Below are 22,252 nucleotides of genomic sequence, written 5' to 3'. Positions count from 1 at the left end.
TCATCCTCTATAGGTCACTGAACTCACGGTCAGCTACACCAGTAAGAAGGCTATAGCCAACCTGCCGAGCAATTTAATCTTAATTAATCTAAAGAAATTAATGTGGTCAGAAACTTCAATTTTATCAATAGGAAATAACGCAGCACAGACTATAAAAGATATGGGCAACCCTGACGTATCGCCAATAAATAACAGTGAGCTGTTTCTGACCAACCTGCTAGACACCTATCCGCTAACAAGTCGACCTAGGCGAAACAGGGTGCAACCATCTCACAGACTTGCCAACTCACACGATATCTGCTCCTCTCACACGGTCACACGGTGAGGAGCATATATCACACAGTGGGAACACATTTAGCTGAAAACTGCTGCAGAGCAGCAGGTTTCCAGCTAATTGTTTGGAGGTTTAGCTCTGCCGATGTCCATTATGAGGTGTGAAACCTCACCAGGACATCAGTGGTAGCCTCCAAAGCTTTAATTTAGGTTTAGGTCTTGTCTCGAGCTGTGCTTTGCACTAACCCCGCCCCTTCATGGCCACGTCCCCTCCTCACACAGCAGAAAAAAATCACAAGTTGGCAGATCTGATCTCGAAACAGGGGAGAAAAGTCAAGTTCTCCCCACCTGCATAAGCTGCCAAAAGAAAGCTGACTAGAGCACTACGTACACTGCAGCACTCCCCTAAAAATCTAACAAAGTTGGATAATTCATATAGTCATATAGAAAGCTATTGCGGTAGGGTAGGCGTTCCTCAAATCAGGCCCTTTGGAGTAAAATAATTTTTCTTAATAAGAAAACAAATTCAAGATACTTTTGGAAATATGTAAATGATTTAAGGAACACCTAAAAAATAACAAGTAATTCTAATGTATCGGAAACAAGCTGGTCGCTATACCTAACCACTATCTTATAACTAAATGCATGGATTCCAACAGCAGTGGGTGTTAGTTATTATTGAGCTAGGGAAAAAATGTTCTTGTCATGGAAATGACACTCACAACATCAAATTTGATAAACTTGCAACTACCGACTGTAGATGCTACAGGACTCTTCACACGTGAAATAATATTTTGGAGAGATACACGCACGTCAACAAGATGGAGCCCCAGCCCCCAATGGCATCCCTGAGGCATTATTTAAAGTTAACCCCAGCTTTGGGGAAGAATTAATGACCTCAGTCTTTAATTATGCGATTCAACCACAGATAATTCCTGACACTTGGAGGGGGTCAATGATTGCTCTGGTTTTTGAGGAGGAGACCGTCAGCATCCAGAAAATTACAGACTTATCGCTGTTTTACATAACAAGGCAAAGGTACTTTGCAGGTGTTTTATTGAAGGAGCAAATGATATGGGCAATGGATCCCACCCACCAAACTCGATTTAAGCGTGGAGCAGGGACAATAACAAATATTTTGGCACCTTCTCTATTAGTAGACAAAGGGAAAATTGAATCATATATCACTGTACTTATGTTGTGTTGACTTAAAATCAGCATTGGACAGTGCCTAAGTGCCCTACTCTGGGCAAAACTAACTAATTAAATTTAATACAGCATTTATACTAAGACAAGTGGGTCAGAGTAAAAACAGATGATGGTCACACCCTTTCAGAAAGTTTTTTCTTAACCGGGGCTAAAGCAAGGGTGTGTCTTGGCCCTGTATCTATTCAATTTGTTCTTGGCTGATGTATCACAAACCCTCGATACAGTGAACTCCCATGCACCTAAGTTAGGAGGCAAACAACTCTCCAACCTGCTGTATGCGGGCGATGTAATATTGATAAGTCAAACTCAAACTGACATGCCTCGTCTTATTAATGAACTAGCAAGATATGTAAAATGTGAACTGTTTGATTGTCATTCATAAAAAAAACAAGACAATGGTTGTTGAATACAGAAAAATGGACACCCACTTTATATTTAAACGGCCAATGGATAGATCATGTGAGCGAATACAAATATCTTGGTGTTCTTTTCAACGACAAAGCACCTTCCTGCTGTTGAAGCAGAATTTACAATGATGGGGTAGGACCCTAGCTATCCCTTTTCAAACTAATAATGGATCTTTGGGTAGGGCCGAGCTTTGAACCACTGTTAAAGGTTGTCACTGACAAACTATCTCCAACAGTAACATACAGCAGTGAAGTTGTTTGTGGACAGGACTCAAGTGTTCTCGACACCATTATCTCAGCGACTTATAGACACTTGTGTATCTTGATGCCCAGTTCCTCCCCTGCTCAAATTCTAATCAAATAAGATACAGCAAGGAAGGGCGCATACCTGAAAATGTGGTAGAAATTGAAAATGTCAGGTGCCAATACACTGAACAATGTCCTATGGCTGGAACTGTAAAAGAATCAAAAACCTCTTTCCAAAATATGCTTGGGGAATGCCATTAGTTCTTTGGGTGCACAGACACTATGGGATATAAACACATCACTGCAGTCTTAAAACGACAATCAATCCCTCAATGAAGAAGCTCTGGATAATTTAGGACAAGGCTGCCCTAGCAAAAAGATCATGTGAATGGATGATTTTAAAGACCTATAAATTTCTCAAACTGCAGAAATACTTGCTGACAGGATGGGCAATGCATCTAAAAGAAATCATGGTATTTTGGTTTGGCCATCTACCAGACCTTGTTCCTATATGTTACTTTGGCCTGCAACCAGAAGTTCCAACTTACTGTCGTTTATGCTGGTCTGGTGTAGAGGACCGGATCCATCTATTGTGCATTTGCCCCAAACTTTTAATGGGCAGGAAAGCCTTTTCAAGGGAGTCCTTTAAAAACAGGAGTATTCCCACTTGCAGGGCAAGGGGGCAGACCTCAAACATTAGAGTTAAGTCATGAGGTAGGAGACACCACAAAGCAGTGAAAGGGGTGTGAGCCTGTCACGACACTGTGCCAGTCTGTTATGCACCACGAAATGAAATTCGCAGTAGTTTCTTATACTGTCTGAGGTCTTAATATCATAACCAACAGGATAGGGATACAACATGAATTAACTTAAAGGGAGCTCACATCCAAGTCTTGGTCCACGATACCCTCTTATTGAAAGAGGGCTTACCAAGATTTAGGTCTCAGAAGTACCCTCTTCAGTTCTTCTTTGCAGCTAAAAGGATAGCAGTTATAATGGAGATAATTGTACATCAGAGATTCCAATTCAGAGTTCAAGACCAAAAGAACGATAAGGAAGGGAGATGGGTGGCAACAGAGTGTAAACACAAGTCGTTCGACCTTAATCACATCAATATTTTGGCCTAACCAGGAGCAGCAGAGAATTTTGAAGGAAGGTGTGGAGGCAACAGCTGCTTGTGGGCTAGGCCTCTTGATACATGGAGGTGACCTAAATCTAGCTATCAGCAGAGACATTCACAAGGGCAACAGAAAATTAACTCACAATAGTGATGTCTTGTGCCGGTGAGTAGTGTTTGGAAGAGATGGGGCTGGTTGAAAGCTGGAGTTTAGACATATTCTGAATTGTTTGTGCTATCTGTTGTGTATGTGTGTCTGTACGTGTGTGTGTGTGTTTGAGGGTGGATTGGCTGCTTGAGGTGGAGGGAGCTGGAATGGGTGGTGTGGTTCTGTCTATATGTGTTTCACTTGTATGCGAGACCAGTGCTGTTGTGTTGCCATGTGACACATTCAGGTGAGTGTTGTTGTGTGGCAGATGTTGTTGCGCTGTGTGTAGTTGTGCTTGTGTGTGGCACAAAAAAGCCACACCAGAATAGATTATATTCTTATTTACAAAACATTTCTTTCAGGTGCAGAAAGCAGGACATGGACTTATGGGCCTATCCCATCACCCACAGGTCATGTGCGCTCTAGAAAGCACCTGGAAATCATACACAGAAAGGCTTACATCATGTTGCCTAAATGAGCTCTACTCAGAGACCCAGTAGTGTTACAAAACCTTACCCAATGCATTACTGAGTGCCTAACTACAAACAATATGGTTATTATGTCCAAAACAATGCTTTGGGAGGCACTCAAAGCACTAAGGGGCCATTTCAATACAGAGGGCGCCCTGCTCAGTAAATAGAACGAAGAGACACATAAGCACAAACAGTCACAACGGGTTTTTGTAAAAAGTAAATAATGTCCTGGGACAGATCAGAATACTCAAAACTGACAGAGCCTAACCAGTGCTTCTACAAGAGATGTAATAAACTGGGCAAAATGCTTGCAACCCTCCCGAGAGCAAAACAAGCACATCACTGTGTAACAGAAATAAGACAGTCGGGGAGTTGCCCACACTAGAAAGGCAGACACAGCAGAATGGCTCTGCAAATACAAGTCTCAGCTATGTGCTCAAGAACCCACAGAAGTCTATCGGATGAAGATAGGGAGAAATTAGATGAGCCTATTTCCAAAGACGAGATCTTGATAGGCAATTTCAAATCTGCTAAGGTACCAAGCTCTGATGGATTCTGTAGACTCTCCTTAAAACCTTTGGAGCTATATTGCTACCCACCCTCTTTAAATTGTTTGAAGATACAGGTGAGGACAACAAGATGTAGTGACTCAAATAGCAGGAGAGGCCACAACTATTTTCCTCATACTTAAATGTGGTAAACCGGCAGAAAACTGTAGTTTGGTGAGGCCAATCTTTGTATTAAACAGAGACGTAAAAATGCTGATGAAGATCATTGCAACCTACTTTCAGAATGTGGTGCCTCTTGTTAGTCCATTCTGACCAGGCAGGTTGTATCACAACTAGACAGCTTTTGATAGTTGATTGATCCTTTATGAGAGACGTCTTGGTTAAGATGGGATTTGGCAACAGTCTAATATGCTTGATATTGGCAAGATACCAAACACTCAAAAGCAATAGTTAGTCCAAGGACCTGATTTAGATATTGGCAGTGATGGTCCTGCCATTGACTTTTTGACTGAAAACCTCCCTGCCGGTCCGCCTACCGTATTTAGATGTTGGCAGTCCCAAAGACAAAAACCTGCATTCAAACCATTGTCTCCGCCAAGAAACACGCCTCGTGTCGATGGCAAGAGAGGGAAAAGTGGCTGAAAGTGGCACCCCATACACCTTTCCCACCATGCAGATTTGGATGTGCCTTACATCCAAGAAAAAAAGTGACAGTCAGACCTCTGCGTTTGAGTTGGCTGATTGGGGGGAGGGGTGGGTGTGTGTGTGTGTGTGTGTATGAGAACTCACCTTTTTCCCACATTCTTCAACTTGACATGACTGGACAGCACCTGCCGTCACTGCTGCCACAGACCCACGGAGAAAACCCGACCCCCCCCATCGCCAGACTCGAAGGGAGGGACACTGCATTGCCAGGGTACATTGGGTAGGGACTGCACAGGTCGGAACCACTGCAGGCATTACATGTCACAGTAATTTTTTTTTTTTAATAACTGTGATATGCATATGTGGGTTACACGATGATGTCCCACATGGCTAGAAACACATTGGCACAACATGCATGTCCCACACATACATAACTGTCATTGTTGTCATCATTCATTGCAAAATGATGCTGGCACCACAATTACGGTACGCCCACACTGGACAACAGTATCCATGTGTGCGCATTGCAAGGGGACCTGTACTGGTAGAATGTGCTATCTGTTATGTATGTGTGTTTGTGGGTGGATTGGCTGTTTGAGGTGGAGGGAGCTGGAGTGGGTGGTGTGTTTGTGTCTATATCTGTTTCACTTGCATGCGAGACCAATGTTGTGTTGCCATGTGGCACATTCAGGTGAGTGTTGTGGATGTTGTTGTGCTGTGTGTAGTTGTGCTTGTGTGTGGGTGTGTTTGTGTAGCTGAGTGTGTAGTTATGTTGGTTGTTGTGGTTGTGTGGTAGCAGTGTCAATTGTGTGTATATATTGTGGCATGGATGTCTGTGTTTTCAGGATGTACAGGTTGTGTTGTGTTGTGTTAGAATTGTAATGGGTTGTTGTGTGTATGTGGTGTGCTGTGTAGTGCAGGGGTGCACATATGGCAAGTGTGTGTGTCACTTACCTCTATTCCAATGCCCCTGCCTTTGTACAAAGAACATTGGGATCTGCCCTAGTTTCCCTCAGTCAGCAGTTTGTCACCAGTCAGTCCGCTTGCAGGGATGTAACATCTAAGCACTACAGGCTTGACTATTTTTTTTTTGGGTTCATCGTCGATGCAGCTTGACAGTAACACCGCCAAGATCTAAATCCGGCCCTAAGTAATTCCCTCTCCAGATGGATCCATATTGAGAGAGATACAAGGCAGGGGTACCCCCAACTCCATCCTGGTTGCCTTGATTCTAGAGCCTTTAGCACCACAGATACTTGCCAACAATCGGATCAGGTGCATTAGATTGGGAGGCGACAAATTCAAAATAACGATGTTTGTGGACAGTTGTAACACTGAAAGGGTGAATATTTCAGTGAGCAAGTGCTATAGCTGACATTACAGCCTGGAACATTTGGGGCTTATGGGACAACTGGGTTTTGTCGATGTTGGAGAGGTTGTGGAACAACTAGGCACTGTGGGCTTGCCATAAACTTGCACTTTTGCAGGGGGAGTCCTGGAAGACTATGGGACCAATTTGAACTATGGGATCGAGTTTGGCAAAGTGTGCGAAATGCATACTTTTGGAAAGCCTGTCAGAATCAATATACCCATTGAACTCCAGAATGGGGAAGATATTCTCCAAGATGGTGCTACCAGCAAAATAAACAGTTTTGTCTTTATGGGGCTCCTCGCACATTCCCACAGGTAGTATGTGGCTATAGAAACTGTGGTGGATGCTAGCTGTGAAGAAAATTTCAAAATTATCCCTGTTCAGACTTGAAGAATTCACAGTGATAACTTGCTTGGGCAGGAAGTTTAGAGACCTACAGTGCCTGAACCGTTATTTAAATTGATTGTTAGGGAAGGGAATGTTGAAAGTTTAAACTAGGCAGACCCATGATTGGTGCACACCGTGTTCACAGCTCAGGTAGATGCAACAGTTGTTGAGCCTGAAGGGAGGGAGTCGGGTTTTCATGGATGAGAGGGTCAGGCACTGTCTATGACTCATGAATAGGGGCATAGATCTGAAACTTCCTCTTTTATAATTTTGTCTGTTTAAGTTCCATATTTGAGGACTCTTAGGGCCTTTTTAACAGTTCTGAAATTTTCAAATTGTATAATTCCAGCAGTTTCTGGCCAGCTAATCATGCTTTCTTAAAGATACTATGCATATTACCTTCTTCAGCCTAATAACTGAAAGAAAATCTCACATGCGCATCTTTGTCTTGTTTTGTATTCATCGTGAAAAAGTTGATGCTAATGATGAAACATTTTGTTCTAGAATGTGAAACTGAACCAGTCCTCTTCTCCCGCATGGACGGAATGCATGCGTTACAAGTTTACAAAATCTCGTATCCCAAAGGAGGTGAGTGCAATATTTATGTGTGCCCAGTCAGATAAGTTTACTGATCTCTTTCATCACATAGTGAATGCAGGAATCCTGCCTTGGAATATCTATTTGCTTCCGGTGAAACTTGATTACCTTTTCCTGTTAACATACATTTTTTCCAGGCGAGTTTTTCCATGTCAGTATATTTTTGTTGTTGCCTAAAAAAAAAAAACAGGGCTGCTATTTTGGATTTAATGTCAGTGCTGAGGTACGATATCCAGATTTTTAAAATATTGCAGGTTTTATTCTCAATTTTCTCTTTTGTTAATGGTTCTTAATCCAAAACATTTTGGAACTCTGGTTAATGTCAGTTCTTTACATTATTATTCATTGTGTTGCTCTCTTTACCCTGTATTATTGATGCTGTTGTCCTGTTTTTTTGTGACCTTTGCTTTGTCTGGACCCATCTGGCTTCTGTCTACTGACAGAAGAAATGTAAAATATAACATCAAACCAAGTGTAAAGAGGTGCAAGTGAAGGACCTTCATATTGAGATATGAGCTCCCTGAAACACAAGAATGGCTGTGGTGTCCTACAAAAGTGCTCAGTTTCTTTTTTTTGTAAACTTTATTTAGGTTTTAGTAGTTCAAAGCACACAGTTCTTAAATAACAAGCAGAGAATGTCGCAGAACATTTTGTGTAAGTGCACAGTACAGGGCAGCACACGCTTTGTATGCAGGGGAAGTGTCTAGCCACATGTCCAGTGTTCAGTCTGGTGCATTGTCACCATAATTTAAATCAAGTCAGCAGGACACTGACCATTTTCTTAGGCAGAAGGACTGCACGATCCCAGGCACTCCATCTAGCACAAAGCACTGCACCACCCCCTACTATCTCTTGCCAAGAATCCATGTAAAAAGGCTCCCGTATATATCTTTAGAGTGAGGTGCACAATAACATTTGAGTTTATGTATTAATCTTATAATTACAGTATTTCCGATCTATAAGAAATTTAGTTATTAGGGAGGGACCCATTTGAATACTAAACACAATGCTTGTTGGGTTGGACCACAAAAGTCCCTAAATATACCTGTGCTTAACCATCTGGTAGCTTGGTGCAAAATCCGTCAGGCTTAACTTAGAGGCAATGTGTGAAGTATTAATGTACTCCTGAAATAGATTTAAAGTGAAAACATAACACAAGAAAAATCCCAAACCGATATCTGCAGTTGCAGTGGAGGCCTCTGGAAGCTTGTCGTGTCCCTGTAGCACAAACAGGAGAACAACCAACTGACCCTTGGAGTTACTTCTGAAGTCATGGTTCAAGGCAAGCATATCCTTGGAGTTACTTCTGAGGTCATGGGTTCAAGGCAAGCAGATCCTGTCTTCCTTCAGGCTTAAGGACAGCAGGGTAGTTCTTCTTTGGAATCTCCACAGGTCCAGAAGTGTTCTGTTGAGAGGTTTTAAGGGTGCCACTTTTATACCCAGTGCCATCCTTATTTGATTAACCTTCCCCTTTCCCTGGATTTGGCTACAACCTGTCTATAGAAACAAAGAGCAGGCAGGCCCAGGTGTGAGCTGCATTTGCCAGTGACAAGGCAGGCAGCTTCAGAAGGCAGGACAGGGGTGGGTACAGCTCTCGTGCTACTATTTGATACTCAGGAAGGGCTGAGTACACACCCCTAACCACAGGCCATCCTTCTCAGGAAAGGAACGCCTTTCCCACACCCAAGACCCTTTTGTCTTGTTTGGAAGGAATGCACATCACACCACAGAAAAGCTATTAACAGTCATGTGACCCTGGGCACATGCAGAAATGCACATTTAGTTTGTACAAGAAAATGCCTACTTTTTCAAAGTGCCATTTCCAGAATAGTCATTTGTAATCCAACTTTACCATTAAAGACGATTTTATATTAAAATTCAAATGAGTAGAAAAAGTATTTCGCTATCTGATCCCAAACCAAATTTATCACGTATTAAGTGTAATAAGGTAACACAATGTTAGTCTATGTAAGAGGTAGCCTTGCTGCAGTGAAACTGACTTTGGGGCTTTTCTCTACCAGGACATGTAAAACCTAGGTACACATGTCCTTTAAATATTATGCACCCTCTCCTAAGTGCCTCTAGGTCCTCCCTTAGAGGTGACTTGTAAGTATTAAAATAGGTTTTGTGCCTGACAAAAGGTTTCATTTGCCAGGTAGCAGTTTAAAATTGTGCACACAGACCGCAGGGGCCAGCCTGGAGGCATGTTTTACAGGGCTACTGTAGTGGATGGCACGATGAGTGTGGCATCCCACTTGTAGCATTTATTTTAAAGCCCCTAGGTACATGCATTACCATATAGTAGGGACTTTAAGTAAATTAAGTACACAGATCAGATGTATACCAATTTTACCATGTTTAAAAGGAAGAGAACAAGCATTTTATCACTGATTAGCAGAAGTAGTGAGCAGAGTCCTAAAGCTGGCAAACATAGGTTCAGCAAAGGAATGCAAAAATCTAGGGTGATCCTGCCAAAAAGACTTAGTTCAACAAGATTGCTAATCCATTTTCAAGTCCTGGGAGTTGTCTCCACACCCCCAGTGCATGGCCATTCTTGACCCAGTGCAAGTGCCATGAACCTGCGGGAGGAGGATGGGGTATTGAACAGCAGGGGATGGCCTTCTGCATCATATCATACCTAACAAAGTCGAAAAAGAAATCCATGCAGTAGTTTATTAGCGTGGGGCATGTTCAGGCTATGCATAGGAAACTGGCTTTGGGGTGCCAACATCGAAGGCACCTGTTAGAAATGGGGTCTCTAGTTGGCAGTGGTTTGCTCCCTATCCAAGTAGGGACCCTCACTCTTGTCAGGGTAAGGGAGCCACACAGCTTAGATGACCCCTGCTCACACCCTTGTTAGCTTGGTACGAGCAGTCTGGCTTATCTCAGCGACAATGTGTATAGTATTTGTGCACATACACACACACACACAGTAACAGAGTGAAAGCACCACAGAAGTACTCCACACCAGTTTAGAAAAATAGCCACTGTTTATCTGAGTAAAGCTAGACCAAAACAACAAAAATCCAACATACACAAGTAAAGATATGAATCTTCAAAGTTTAAATCTCAGTAATGCCCCTAGAAACACAATAGCTACAATTGAGGCTATCACGTCATCTTGATGGAGTCGTTCCCAACAGTCCGATGCCACTTGTAAAAGATTGCGGGCCAGTCACGGAGTCGCACAGGCCCCAGGTTTGGAAAACGATGCGGAAATGAAGACCTTGCACAAAGTCAGGGAGATGAGGCATTGCTGGAATTGGTGCTGAGTCAGTTCCTTACTGCTACCAGGGAGGTGAGGCGTTGGTTCCTTACTGCTAGGCAGGGGAGGTGAGGTGAGGTGAGCTGCTGGTTCCTTACAGTTACAGGGGAGTTGAGGCAGTGTTGGTGGCGAGGCGTTGGTTCCTTATGACAAGGCAGGGGTCAATGAATCCAGCGGTTCATGACACGAGGCGTCGACTTAACAGTGTTGCAATCACACCACAGGGCCACAGGTGCTGGGGCGCAGTAGGATATCACTGACTTTGGTGACAGGGCACTCAGGACTTGCGCTGTGGCGGGACTTCAGAGGCGTGGCTGCAGCATCGGCCCTTTTTTGCAGGTCGCGGTCATTGCATGCAGTGGGGACCACGGCTGCGGTGAAGGCAGCGGCCCGGCGTCTCAGAACGGCTCCAGTTCCAAAGTGGCTCTTAAGTCAATGTGCTTAGTTTCTTGGTTGCACCAGAGCTCACTTCCAAGGCCCAGAAACTGGATTTGGCACCACTTGGCAAGTCAGGACTCTCAACAAGAGAGCCCAGGTGCTGGCATGTGACACCTTTGGTGACCCTGAGACTTCTTATTAGGAGGCAAGCTAAGTTCAAGCCCTTGGAGAACCTTGGAAGGCAGGATATAGAAAGCCAAGTCCAGTCCTTTCATTCCCAGGACAGAAGCAGCAAGCTGCAGTCCAGCACAATAAAGCAACAGGCAGAGTGGCAGCCCCTCCTACAGCATCCAGCTCTTCTTCTGGCAGAATGTCCTCGGTCCAGAAATGTTCTAAATATGTGGTGTCAGAGGTCCAGTACTTATACTTATTTTCTGTCTTTGAAGTAGGCAAACTTCAAAGAGAAGTCTTTGTAGTCCCCAAGACCCTGCCCTTCCCTGCCCCACCCCAGACACACTCCAGGGGGTTGGAGACTGCTTTGTCTGAGAACAGGCACAGCCCTTTTCAGGTGCGAGTGTCAGCTCCTCCCACCACTCTAGCTCATGAAGACCCATCAGGATATGCAGAGCACACCTCAGCTCCCCTTTTCTGATTGTCCAGAGTGAACACACAAACAGCCCAACTGTCACCCTGACCCAGACATGTATTCAGCAGACAGGCAGAGGCACAGAATGGTAAAGCGAGAAAATGCCCACTTTCTAAAAGTGGCATTTTCAAACTTACAATTCAACAACCAGCTTCACCAAAAGATGTATTTTTAAACTGTGAGTTAAGAGACCGTAAACACTTTATCTCTATCTGCTCCCAATGGGAAATTACACTTAAAAGATATTTCAAGGCAATCTCCATGTTACCCAGTGGGAGAGATAGGCCTTGCATTAGTGAACACCAAATTTAGCAGTATTTCACTATCAGGACATGTAAAACACACCAGTACATGTACTACCTTTTAAGTGCACTGCACCCTGCCCAGGGGGCTGCCTTGGGCCTACCTTCAGCGTGACTTACATGTAGTTCAAGGGAAGATTTGGGCCTGGCAAGTTGGTGCACTTGCCAGATCCAAATGGCAGTTTAAAACTGAACCCAAAGACACTGCAGTGGTACGTCTGAGACATGTTTACAGGGCTACTTATGTGGGTAGCACAATCAGTGCTACATGCCCACTGGATTGCATTTGATTTACAAGTCCTGGGCACACATGGTGCACTGTCCTAGAGACTTACTAGTAAACCAAATATACCAATCATGGATAAACCAATCACCAACACAATTTAGACAGAGAGCATATGCACTTTAGCACTTATTTTCAGTGGTAAAGTGCCCAGAGTCCTAAAGCCAACAAAAACAGGTCAGAAAAAATAGGGGGAAAATGCAAAAGGTCAGGTCCAACAGCACCTTATAGGCACTTCAAGGTCAAAGGACTGTAGTTTAACTGATCTATAATAGACCTTGTGTCACAGTTTGCAGTGCAGTAGTCTAGGCCTCCCATTAATGAAACAGTGCTTGTCTCTGAACAACAGTATAAACCACAGCTTGTCTGTTAATAGGGTCTCAGGATTTCCACCCCAATATCTCCTGCCAGGCGTAACACCGATAACATTAATGAGGATGACCTGAACATACATTTGAGACACTAATTAACAAAAGTCTTTAGCTGTGATAACCTGCATAAGTGCCTCATATATTCCAGGCAGTGCCTGAAAAGAAGCGTAACCAAACTACAGTATTATTATGATATGGGAATATTAGAAACGATCCAATGTTGTCAACTCCCCACGTGCCTTAGATTGATTGAGTGACATAAACTTGTCCCCTGTGTTGGTGTCTTTGATTTGGACTTGTCCAATACAATCTGACTGCTTGCACATCTGGGGTGTGAAAGGCAGTGGAGTCATGAATTACTCTTCAACTGTTATTCTGGGGGATGTGTTGATGGCCTAGTCAGTGGACATGCCTGAACCGTAGTAAGCAGAGTCGGATACACCGCCTCTCTCTCTATAGCCAAGCGAAAAGTAAAAATGTAATTCAGCATCTGGGAATGAAAATAAATGTAGCACTTCCCAGCCTAGTCTTTGTTGTATACTCCCCCCTCCCCCCCCCCCACACCAGCTTTGTCTGGGTTTGCCTTAGCATTTAAAAAAATTCTTCATTATGCATGCTAGGTATATTAGTAAACATATATAGGGCCTTGTGAGAAACAAAACCACAATTTTAATAACTATAATGAGTCCTGCCGTTAAAAGAGGAAGTGAAGTAAAACTATCAGTTATTGCTTGAATCCTAAGCATTTCTGACCTGTAGTTGTCTCTGATCACCGTTTGTGCATTCTAGAAAAGTTGCAGACCCAAATTTTGCATCGTATAGAGAATTCCAACTCACAACCAGGTGTCTCTGCTGTCAGCGAAACATATTATCTGATTTATTCCATTTAAACTGAAGACAAGAAGAACCCTCATTCACCAGTCTCTTTATCTGTCAAATCATGTTCCGAATCTGCCGCCAGATATCGTACGCAAATAATGATATAATTAGCCAGTGTCCCCAAACATTAACAGACGAGGCAAATAGTGCTTTTTAACAAGCTAGGCAAAGGGTCCATAGCAGTAGCAAATAATATTGGAGATAAGAAGCACCTCTGCACGGTCCACTACAATCTGCCAATGGGTCGTGACCTATGTTCTTTCATTTGAATGAGAGCAGTAGACTTTGAGTAGAACGGAGAAATCATCTGGCAATATAGACACTTATCCCAATCGTTCCTAGCTCAGCAAGTAAATAGTGCCAGTCAAGGGAATCATATATTTTTGCAATATTCAGCAATACCATTACTGCTGAGAGCTCAGGACGAATATGAAGCAGAAGGGCAAAGATGAAGCAAAGATTAAGAGCAGTTGCACACCTATGGATAAACCCAACTGTCATAACCTTATGTAGCAAAGAAGAAGTGTTAGCATCTGCGCCCTTTGATTCTGGAGTAGTATAGCTGGTTTTGTTACTCAGAAAATACATCATGGGTGTCAGAAGTGTTATGCCGAAATTCCAAGTTGCATCTTTATTTTCAAGCACATCACTTGCCTCAGAGTGTTTGTGCATTAGGCCAGCTGGTGCTTTTTAATGTGTCTATTAAATATTTTAGTTAAAATCGCCAAATATCTCATGCATTGTAACATTGCAGTGGCCTGTGAGCGAGTGAACTTCTTGCTCTTCGTGCATGGATTGCAATTTTGAGACTACTTATGACGCAAGAATGCAAAAATTGATGTGTTGGGGCTTCAAAATCCATTGTCAATTGAGCAATAGTCAAGAAATTGGATAGTAATACAGAAAACAATAAGAAAATGAATTAAGAAGTCAGCTGGGGTCTTCATAGGGGCTTAATTGGCATTTAAAAGATCCTTTCACAACCATTGTTTTTCTCAAATTGAATTTGCACACCAGACCAAGCTCATATGAATAGTAATTCTTGCAAGTTGTTAGTTCAGTCCAATATTTTTTATTTCAGAAACTGTTACATATCAGTGCTTTATACAGTTGTAAGTGGCTTTCTTTCCAGTCTCCAACACGTGTTTCATCAAAATACATAGGTACGCATTGAATTCCTCATGCCGTTAGTCAAGAAGTGCAGAACATTATGTTAACACAGGGCAATATGATAGATGCCTAGGTATATGGAAATGTCAATGAGGAAGAGTATCCTCATGAACCCGGGCATAGGTGCTCAATTGAATTGTTTATTATGTAAAAAGGATGAAATAATTGGGATCACACCAGTGAGGTTCCATATCCCCTAAATTAAGGTTGCTGGATGAGAACAATTTGTTCAGCCCATTAGATCTTGGGTAAATAAAAGATTTTCTCCTGATGGCTTGTAAATAATGTGAATTTTAGCAGTCAGTTGACTTGCATTCCGCAGAAAGACATTTGAAGGTAAGGTACTGTTCACTTTTCAGACTTACATCGTGGATGGAATCTGTCCTTTTCTGTAAGTGTCACTGCTCACCTACCCATTCTTCTCTATTGTTTTGTACAGATTATCAAGTATTGAGTAGTATGCAAAGGGAATAGTTTAGTTGTGTTTCTGTCAGGCAAAATAGGTCAGAGATTATGTTTCTCTTTTTAAGCTGATCTACATTTGTGAGGAAGGCCCTCTAAAGATGTTCATGTTTGGGGTCGATTTGAATGGTACTTCTGTGAAATTACTAAAATGTGGGCTATTCTTGGAGTATTTTGCTTTATTTTGAATGCTCTTAATTGTGGGATTGTTGGAGATGCTTGAAGGTGGACTAGCTGAGCTACATAAGTTATAATTCGTAATCAGTTCCACAATGTGCTCATTTCCAAGTATTATGTGGATTTCTATTGTTGCATGATCTAAACTAGATGTGTACTTTGAGAGGTGAAGACAAGGAATACGAAGCATTGAGAGTTGAGACAATGTTTACAAGTGCTGTACCTCTAGTGCATGTGAGGTCAGCAACAGATTTCATTACTATAAAAAAAATAGCATCTTCTCACAGTTTGTTGATGCCTGGAAGCTTAAGCGTATAGTCTGGTGAACTAGACATCTTAACATCATTCGGTTTAGTGGTGGGTGCCTGATGAATCAGTATCAGTTATAAGGGTGTGAAGGAGGTTGAGGTTCCAGTTCATCTGTAGAAAGAGGTAGTTGGTGGTCTACATTTCTGTTGTTTGGAATTTATGAGAATTAGGTCAGTTTTGTCATTCAATAAATCTGCTTGAAAATATATAAAAAAATCTGGATGATGGGGCTGGCGGTGGTACTTTGACAAGTAGCTAAAGGAAAAGGTGTATGTGAAGGAGAAAATGTGTGACTAGTGGTAGACAGATGTAATAGCGAGAACCGGGGGACCACTCCGAACCACCACCTGTGATGTAGGATCCATGCAGCTCCGGAGGAGAGAAGATCCAGGCAACAGGTCATCATTGCAGTTGGTGCCTGCGGATGTCGGGGAGTGACCTTCTTACTTCTTGTGCAGACTGAAGACTCGTTGCCCTCAGAGGATGCACTGCCAGGAAAATGTTGCAGTTGCTGGAAAGATACGGAGAAACAATGTTGCAGAACAGAGTCACCACTGTAGTTGCAGATTGTCGGTTCCTGGAGAGTCCACTTGCAGTTACAGTGACCAGAAGATGAAGTAAACAATACAGAGGAGTCCTGCTGGAATCTTGCACGTCGAATCTGAGGACCTACCCAAGACTGAGACCGTAAATAGCCGAAGAAGGGGGATTGGTCAAGATGGCCGAATCAAGTGGCCACCTGGAGGAGCTCTGGGCACCACCCCTGGGGTGGTGATGGATAGGGAAGTGGTCCCTCCCCTTTCCTTTGTCCAATTCTGTGCCAGAGCCGGGACCAGAGGTCCCTGAACTGGTGCAAACCGGTTTATGCAAGGAGGGCACCAAATGTGCCCTTCAAAGCTGACCAGTGACTTGGGGAGGCTACCCCTCCCAAGCCATGTAGCACCTATTTCCAAAGGAGGGGGAGTTACCTCCCGCTCTCACAGGAAATCCTTTGTTCTGCCTTTCTCTGCCTGAGCTGGTCAAGCAGCAGGAGGGCAGAAACCTGTCTGAGCAGTGACAGCAGCACGGGCTACCCGGAAAACCCCAGAAGACCTGTAGGAGCAATGCTAGCGGTCCTTTAAGGAGCCCCCAGAGTGCATGGAATCATGCAGCTAATACTGGCAACAGTATTGGGGTATGATTCCGACATGTTTAATACCAAACATGCCCAGGTTCGGAGTTACCACTATGTAGCTGGACACATACCTGTGTCCAGTACATGGGTAAAATGGCTTCCCCGCACTTACGAAGTCCAGTGTAATGGAGCTGGAGTTTGTAGGGGCACCTCTGCTCATGCAGGGGTGCCCTCACACATAGGTACCTGCACCCTGCCATCTGGGCTAGGAGGGCCTACGAAAGAGGTGACTTAGTGACTTGGTGCAGTGACCTGTAGAACTAGTAGTTGACGAAAAGACTTACGTTGCGTAGGCCATATAATGTACCTAATTTCTTGACCACCTCATGCAGTGACATTCTGTAGGAAGTTGGCTCTGTATGTGCTATTTCAAAGTAAGGAATAGCATGCACAGAGTCCAAGGGTTCCCCTTAGAGGTAAAATAGTGGTAAAAATAGATAATACTAATGCTCTATTTTGTGGTAGTGTGGTCGAGCAGTAGGCTTATCCAAGGAGTAGTGTTAAGCATTTGTTGTACATACACATAGACAATAAATGAGGTACACACACTCAGAGACAAATCCAGCCAATAGGTTTTTATATAGAAAAATATCTTTTCTTAGTTTATTTTAAGAACCACAGGTTCAAATTCTACATGTAATATCTCATTCGAAAGGTATTGCAGGTAAGTACTTTAGGAACTTCAAATCATCAAAATTGCATGTATACTTTTCAAGTTATTCACAAATAGCTGTTTTAAAAGTGGACACAGTGCAATTTTCACAGTTCCTAGGGGAGGTAAGTATTTGTTAGGTTAACCAGGTAAGTAAGACACTTACAGGGCTTAGTTCTTGGTCCAAGGTAGCCCACCGTTGGGGGTTCAGAGCAACCCCAAAGTCACCACACCAGCAGCTCAGGGCCGGTCAGGTGCAGAGTTCAAAGTGGTGCCCAAAACACATAGGCTAGAATGGAGAGAAGGGGGTGCCCCGGTTCCGGTCTGCTTGCAGGTAAGTACCCGCGTCTTCGGAGGGCAGACCAGGGGGGTTTTGTAGGGCACCGGGGGGGACACAAGCCCACACAGAAATTTCACCCTCAGCAGCGCGGGGGCGGCCGGGTGCAGTGTAGAAACAAGCGTCGGGTTTGTAATGGAAGTCAATGGGAGATCTAGGGATCTCTTCAGCGCTGCAGGCAGGCAAGGGGGGGGTTCCTCGGGGAAACCTCCACTTGGTCAAGGGAGAGGGACTCCTGGGGGTCACTCCTCCAGTGAAAGTCCGGTCCTTCAGGTCCTGGGGGCTGCGGGTGCAGGGTCTCTCCCAGGCGTCGGGACTTAGGATTCAAAGAGTCGCGGTCAGGGGAAGCCTCGGGATTCCCTCTGCAGGCGGCGCTGTGGGGGCTCAGGGGGGACAGGTTTTTGTACTCACAGTCTTAGAGTAGTCCTGGGGTCCCTCCTGAGGTGTTGGATCGCCACCAGCCGAGTCGGGGTCGCCGGGTGCAGTGTTGCAAGTCTCACGCTTCTTGCGGGGAGCTTGCAGGGTTCTTTAAAGCTGCTGGAAACAAAGTTGCAGCTTTTCTTGGAGCAGGTCCGCTGTCCTCGGGAGTTTCTTGTCTTTTCGAAGCCGGGGCAGTCCTCAGAGGATGTCGAGGTCGCTGGTCCCTTTGGAAGGCGTCGCTGGAGCAGGATCTTTGGAAGGCAGGAGACAGGCCGGTGAGTTTCTGGAGCCAAGGCAGTTGTCGTCTTCTGGTCTTCCTCTGCAGGGGTTTTCAGCTAGGCAGTCCTTCTTCTTGTAGTTGCAGGAATCTAATTTTCTAGGGTTCAGGGTAGCCCTTAAATACTAAATTTAAGGGCGTGTTTAGGTCTGGGGGGTTAGTAGCCAATGGCTACTAGCCCTGAGGGTGGGTACACCCTCTTTGTGCCTCCTCCCAAGGGGAGGGGGTCACAATCCTAACCCTATTGGGGGAATCCTCCATCTGCAAGATGGAGGATTTCTAAAAGTTAGAGTCACTTCAGCTCAGGACACCTTAGGGGCTGTCCTGACTGGCCAGTGACTCCTCCTTGTTTTTCTCATTATTTTCTCCGGCCTTGCCGCCAAAAGTGGGGCCTGGCCGGAGGGGGCGGGCAACTCCACTAGCTGGAGTGTCCTGCTGGGTTGGCACAAAGGAGGTGAGCCTTTGAGGCTCACCGCCAGGTGTGACAATTCCTGCCTGGGGGAGGTGTTAGCATCTCCACCCAGTGCAGGCTTTGTTACTGGCCTCAGAGTGACAAAGGCACTCTCCCCATGGGGCCAGCAACATGTCTCGGTTTGTGGCAGGCTGCTAAAACTAGTCAGCCTACACAGATAGTCGGTTAAGTTTCAGGGGGTACCTCTAAGGTGCCCTCTGGGGTGTATTTTACAATAAAATGTACACTGGCATCAGTGTGCATTTATTGTGCTGAGAAGTTTGATACCAAACTTCCCAGTTTTCAGTGTAGCCATTATGGTGCTGTGGAGTTCGTGTTTGACAAACTCCCAGACCATATACTCTTATGGCTACCCTGCACTTACAATGTCTAAGGTTTTGTTTAGACACTGTAGGGGTACCATGCTCATGCACTGGTACCCTCACCTATGGTATAGTGCACCCTGCCTTAGGGCTGTAAGGCCTGCTAGATGGGTGTCCTACCTATACTGCATAGGCAGTGAGAGGCTGGCATGGCACCCTGAGGGGAGTGCCATGTCGACTTACTCGTTTTGTCCTCACTAGCACACACAAGCTGGCAAGCAGAGTGTCTGTGCTGAGTGAGAGGTCTCCAGGGTGGCATAAGACATGCTGCAGCCCTTAGAGACCTTCCTTGGCATCAGGGCCCTTGGTACTAGAAGTACCAGTTACAAGGGACTTATCTGGATGCCAGGGTCTGCCAATTGTGGATACAAAAGTACAGGTTAGGGAAAGAACACTGGTGCTGGGGCCTGGTTAGCAGGCCTCAGCACACTTTCAATTGTAAACATAGCATCAGCAAAGGCAAAAAGTCAGGGGGCAACCATGCCAAGGAGGCATTTCCTTACACATTCCATCAGAATTAAGGAAGCTGGTTTGACATTCCATAGTTAGGAATTTTAGGTTGGGTGATGTTCTGCTACTGCCTTGGGGAAGGGTGGTTAAAATGTAATTCAAGCATGGTATCCTTAAATTAATATATTGCAGTGTTGTGATCATTGAACTAACTGGTGTAATTGAGCAGGTGGGATTGGCAGTTGATTGGGGGCATGCAACTGAATGCCACATTCAGCCTTATGCTTCTCAGTGCACTATATAGATTTCTACAGAGATCATTTATAAAATAAATAATTAGAGCATTAGGGACATGGACACTAGCTTGAAACACCACAAGATACAGTCATATTTAAAATCTAAAGCACTAATATTGCAGTACTTCTTTAAACGTATCTCATAAACCAAGAAACGCTTATACTACAGCACAGATGGAGGGAACAAATACTAGCAACAATTTACTCATTCAACAGAGGGGCACTAATATGGATCTAGCATGTCACATCCTTCAGAATGCATGATGTAGGAAAGTACCATCTTGCCTGGTATGTTACCGCCATATTTCACTGTGTATATGTTGTTTTAGTCTATGTGTCACTTGGACCCTTCCAGGCAGGGCCCCAGTGCTCATAAGTATGTGCCCTGTATGTGTTCCCTGTGTGATGCCTGACTGTCTCACTGAGGCTCTGCTAACCAGAACCTCAGTGGTTATGCTCTCTCTGCTTTCCAGATTTGTCACTAACAGGCTTGTGACTTAATCTACCAATTCACATTGGCATACTGGTACACCCATATAATTACCTAGTATATGGTACTGAGGTACCCAGGGTATTGGGGTTCCAGGAGATCCCTATGGGCTGCAGCATTTCTTTTGCCACCCATAGGGAGATCCGACAATTCTTACACAGGCCTGCCAGTACAGCCTGAGTGAAATAACATCCACGTTATTTCACAGCCATTCACCACTGCACTTATGTAACTTATAAGTCACCTATATGTCTAACCTTCACCTGGTGAAGGCTGGGTGCAAAGTTACTTAGTGTGCGGACACCCTGGCACTAGCCAAGGTGCCCCCACATCGTTCAGGGCAAATTCCCCGGACTTTGTGAGTGTGGTGACCCCATTACACGTGCGCACTATACATAGGTCACTACCTATGTATAGGGTCACAATGGTAACTCCGAACATGGCCATGTACATGTCTAAGATCATGGAATTGTCACCCCAATGCCATCCTGGCATTGGGGGGACAATTTCATGATCCCCCGGGTCTCTAGCACAGTACCTGGGTACTGCCAAACTGACTTTCCGGGGTCTCCACTGCAGCTGCTGCTGCTGCCAACCCCTCAGGCAGGTTTCTGCCCTCCAGGGGTCCAGGCAGCCCTGGCCCAGGAAGGCAGAACAAAGGATTTCCTCTGAGAGAGGGTGTCACACCCCCTCTCCCTTTGGAAATAGGTGTGAAGGCTGGGGTGGAGTAGCCTCCCCCAGCCTCTTGAAATGCATTGATGGGCACAGATGGTGCCCAGCTCTGCATAAGCCAGTCTACACCGGTTCAGGGATCCCCCAGCCCTGCTCTGGCGTGAAACTGGACAAAGGAAAGGGGAGTGACCACTCCCCTGACCTGCACCTCCCAGGGGGAGGTGCCCAGAGCTCCTCCAGTGTGTCCCAGACCTCTGCCATCTTGGAAACAGAGGTGTTGGGGGCACACTGGACTGCTCTGAGTGGCCAGTGCCAGCAGGTGACGTCAGAGGCTCCTTCTGATAGGCTCGTACCTCTCTTGGTAGCCAATCCTCCTTCCTTGGTAGCCAAACCTCCTTTTCTGGCTATTTAGGATCTCTGCTTTGGGGAATTCTTTAGATAACGAATGCAAGAGCTCACCAGAGTTCCTCTGCATCTCCCTCTTCACCTTCTACCAAAGGATCGACCGCTGACTGCTCAGGACGCCTGCAAAACCGCAACAAAGTAGCAAGACGACTACTAGCAACATTGTACCGCCTCATCCTGCCAGCTTTCTCAACTGTTTCCAGGTGGTGCATGCTCTGGGGGTAGCCTGCCTTCACCCTGCACCAGAAGCTCCGAAGAAATCTCCTGTGGGTCGACGGAATCTTCCCCCTGCTAACGCAGGCGCCAGAAGACTGCAACACTGGTCCTCTGGGTCCCCTCTCATCCTGACGAGCGTGGTCCCTGGAACTCAGCAACTCTGTCCAAGTGACTCCCACAGTCCAGTGACTCTTCAGTCCAAGTTTGGTGGAGGTAAGTCCTTGCCTCCCCACGCTAGACTGCATTGCTGGGTACCGCATGATTTGCAGCTGCTCCGGCTCCTGTGCACTCTGCCAGGATTTCCTTCGTGCACAGCCAAGCCTGGGTCCCCGACACTCTATCCTGCAGTGCACAACCTTCTGAGTTGTCCTTCGGCGTCGTGGGACTCCCTTTTGTGATTTCGC

The 22,252-nt window shown here is 45.0% G+C and overlaps 1 protein-coding gene across 2 annotated transcripts in view; it reads left to right on the top strand.

The window, feature by feature from the left end:
- The window catches only part of MRPL30 (mitochondrial ribosomal protein L30), a 240,122-nt gene that overhangs the window by 63,226 nt on the left and 154,644 nt on the right, over positions 1-22,252 (top strand). For both annotated transcript variants that reach the window (XM_069204380.1, XM_069204379.1), the window contains exon 3: positions 7,291-7,374. In XM_069204380.1, coding sequence (XP_069060481.1) covers positions 7,291-7,374 — 84 coding nt within the window. The remainder of the gene's footprint in view (positions 1-7,290; positions 7,375-22,252) is intronic.

This window comes from Pleurodeles waltl, chromosome 8, assembly GCF_031143425.1.
Source record: "Pleurodeles waltl isolate 20211129_DDA chromosome 8, aPleWal1.hap1.20221129, whole genome shotgun sequence".
NCBI classification, from domain to species: domain Eukaryota; kingdom Metazoa; phylum Chordata; class Amphibia; order Caudata; family Salamandridae; genus Pleurodeles; species Pleurodeles waltl.
This window is presented reverse-complemented; position numbering and strand designations above follow the sequence as displayed.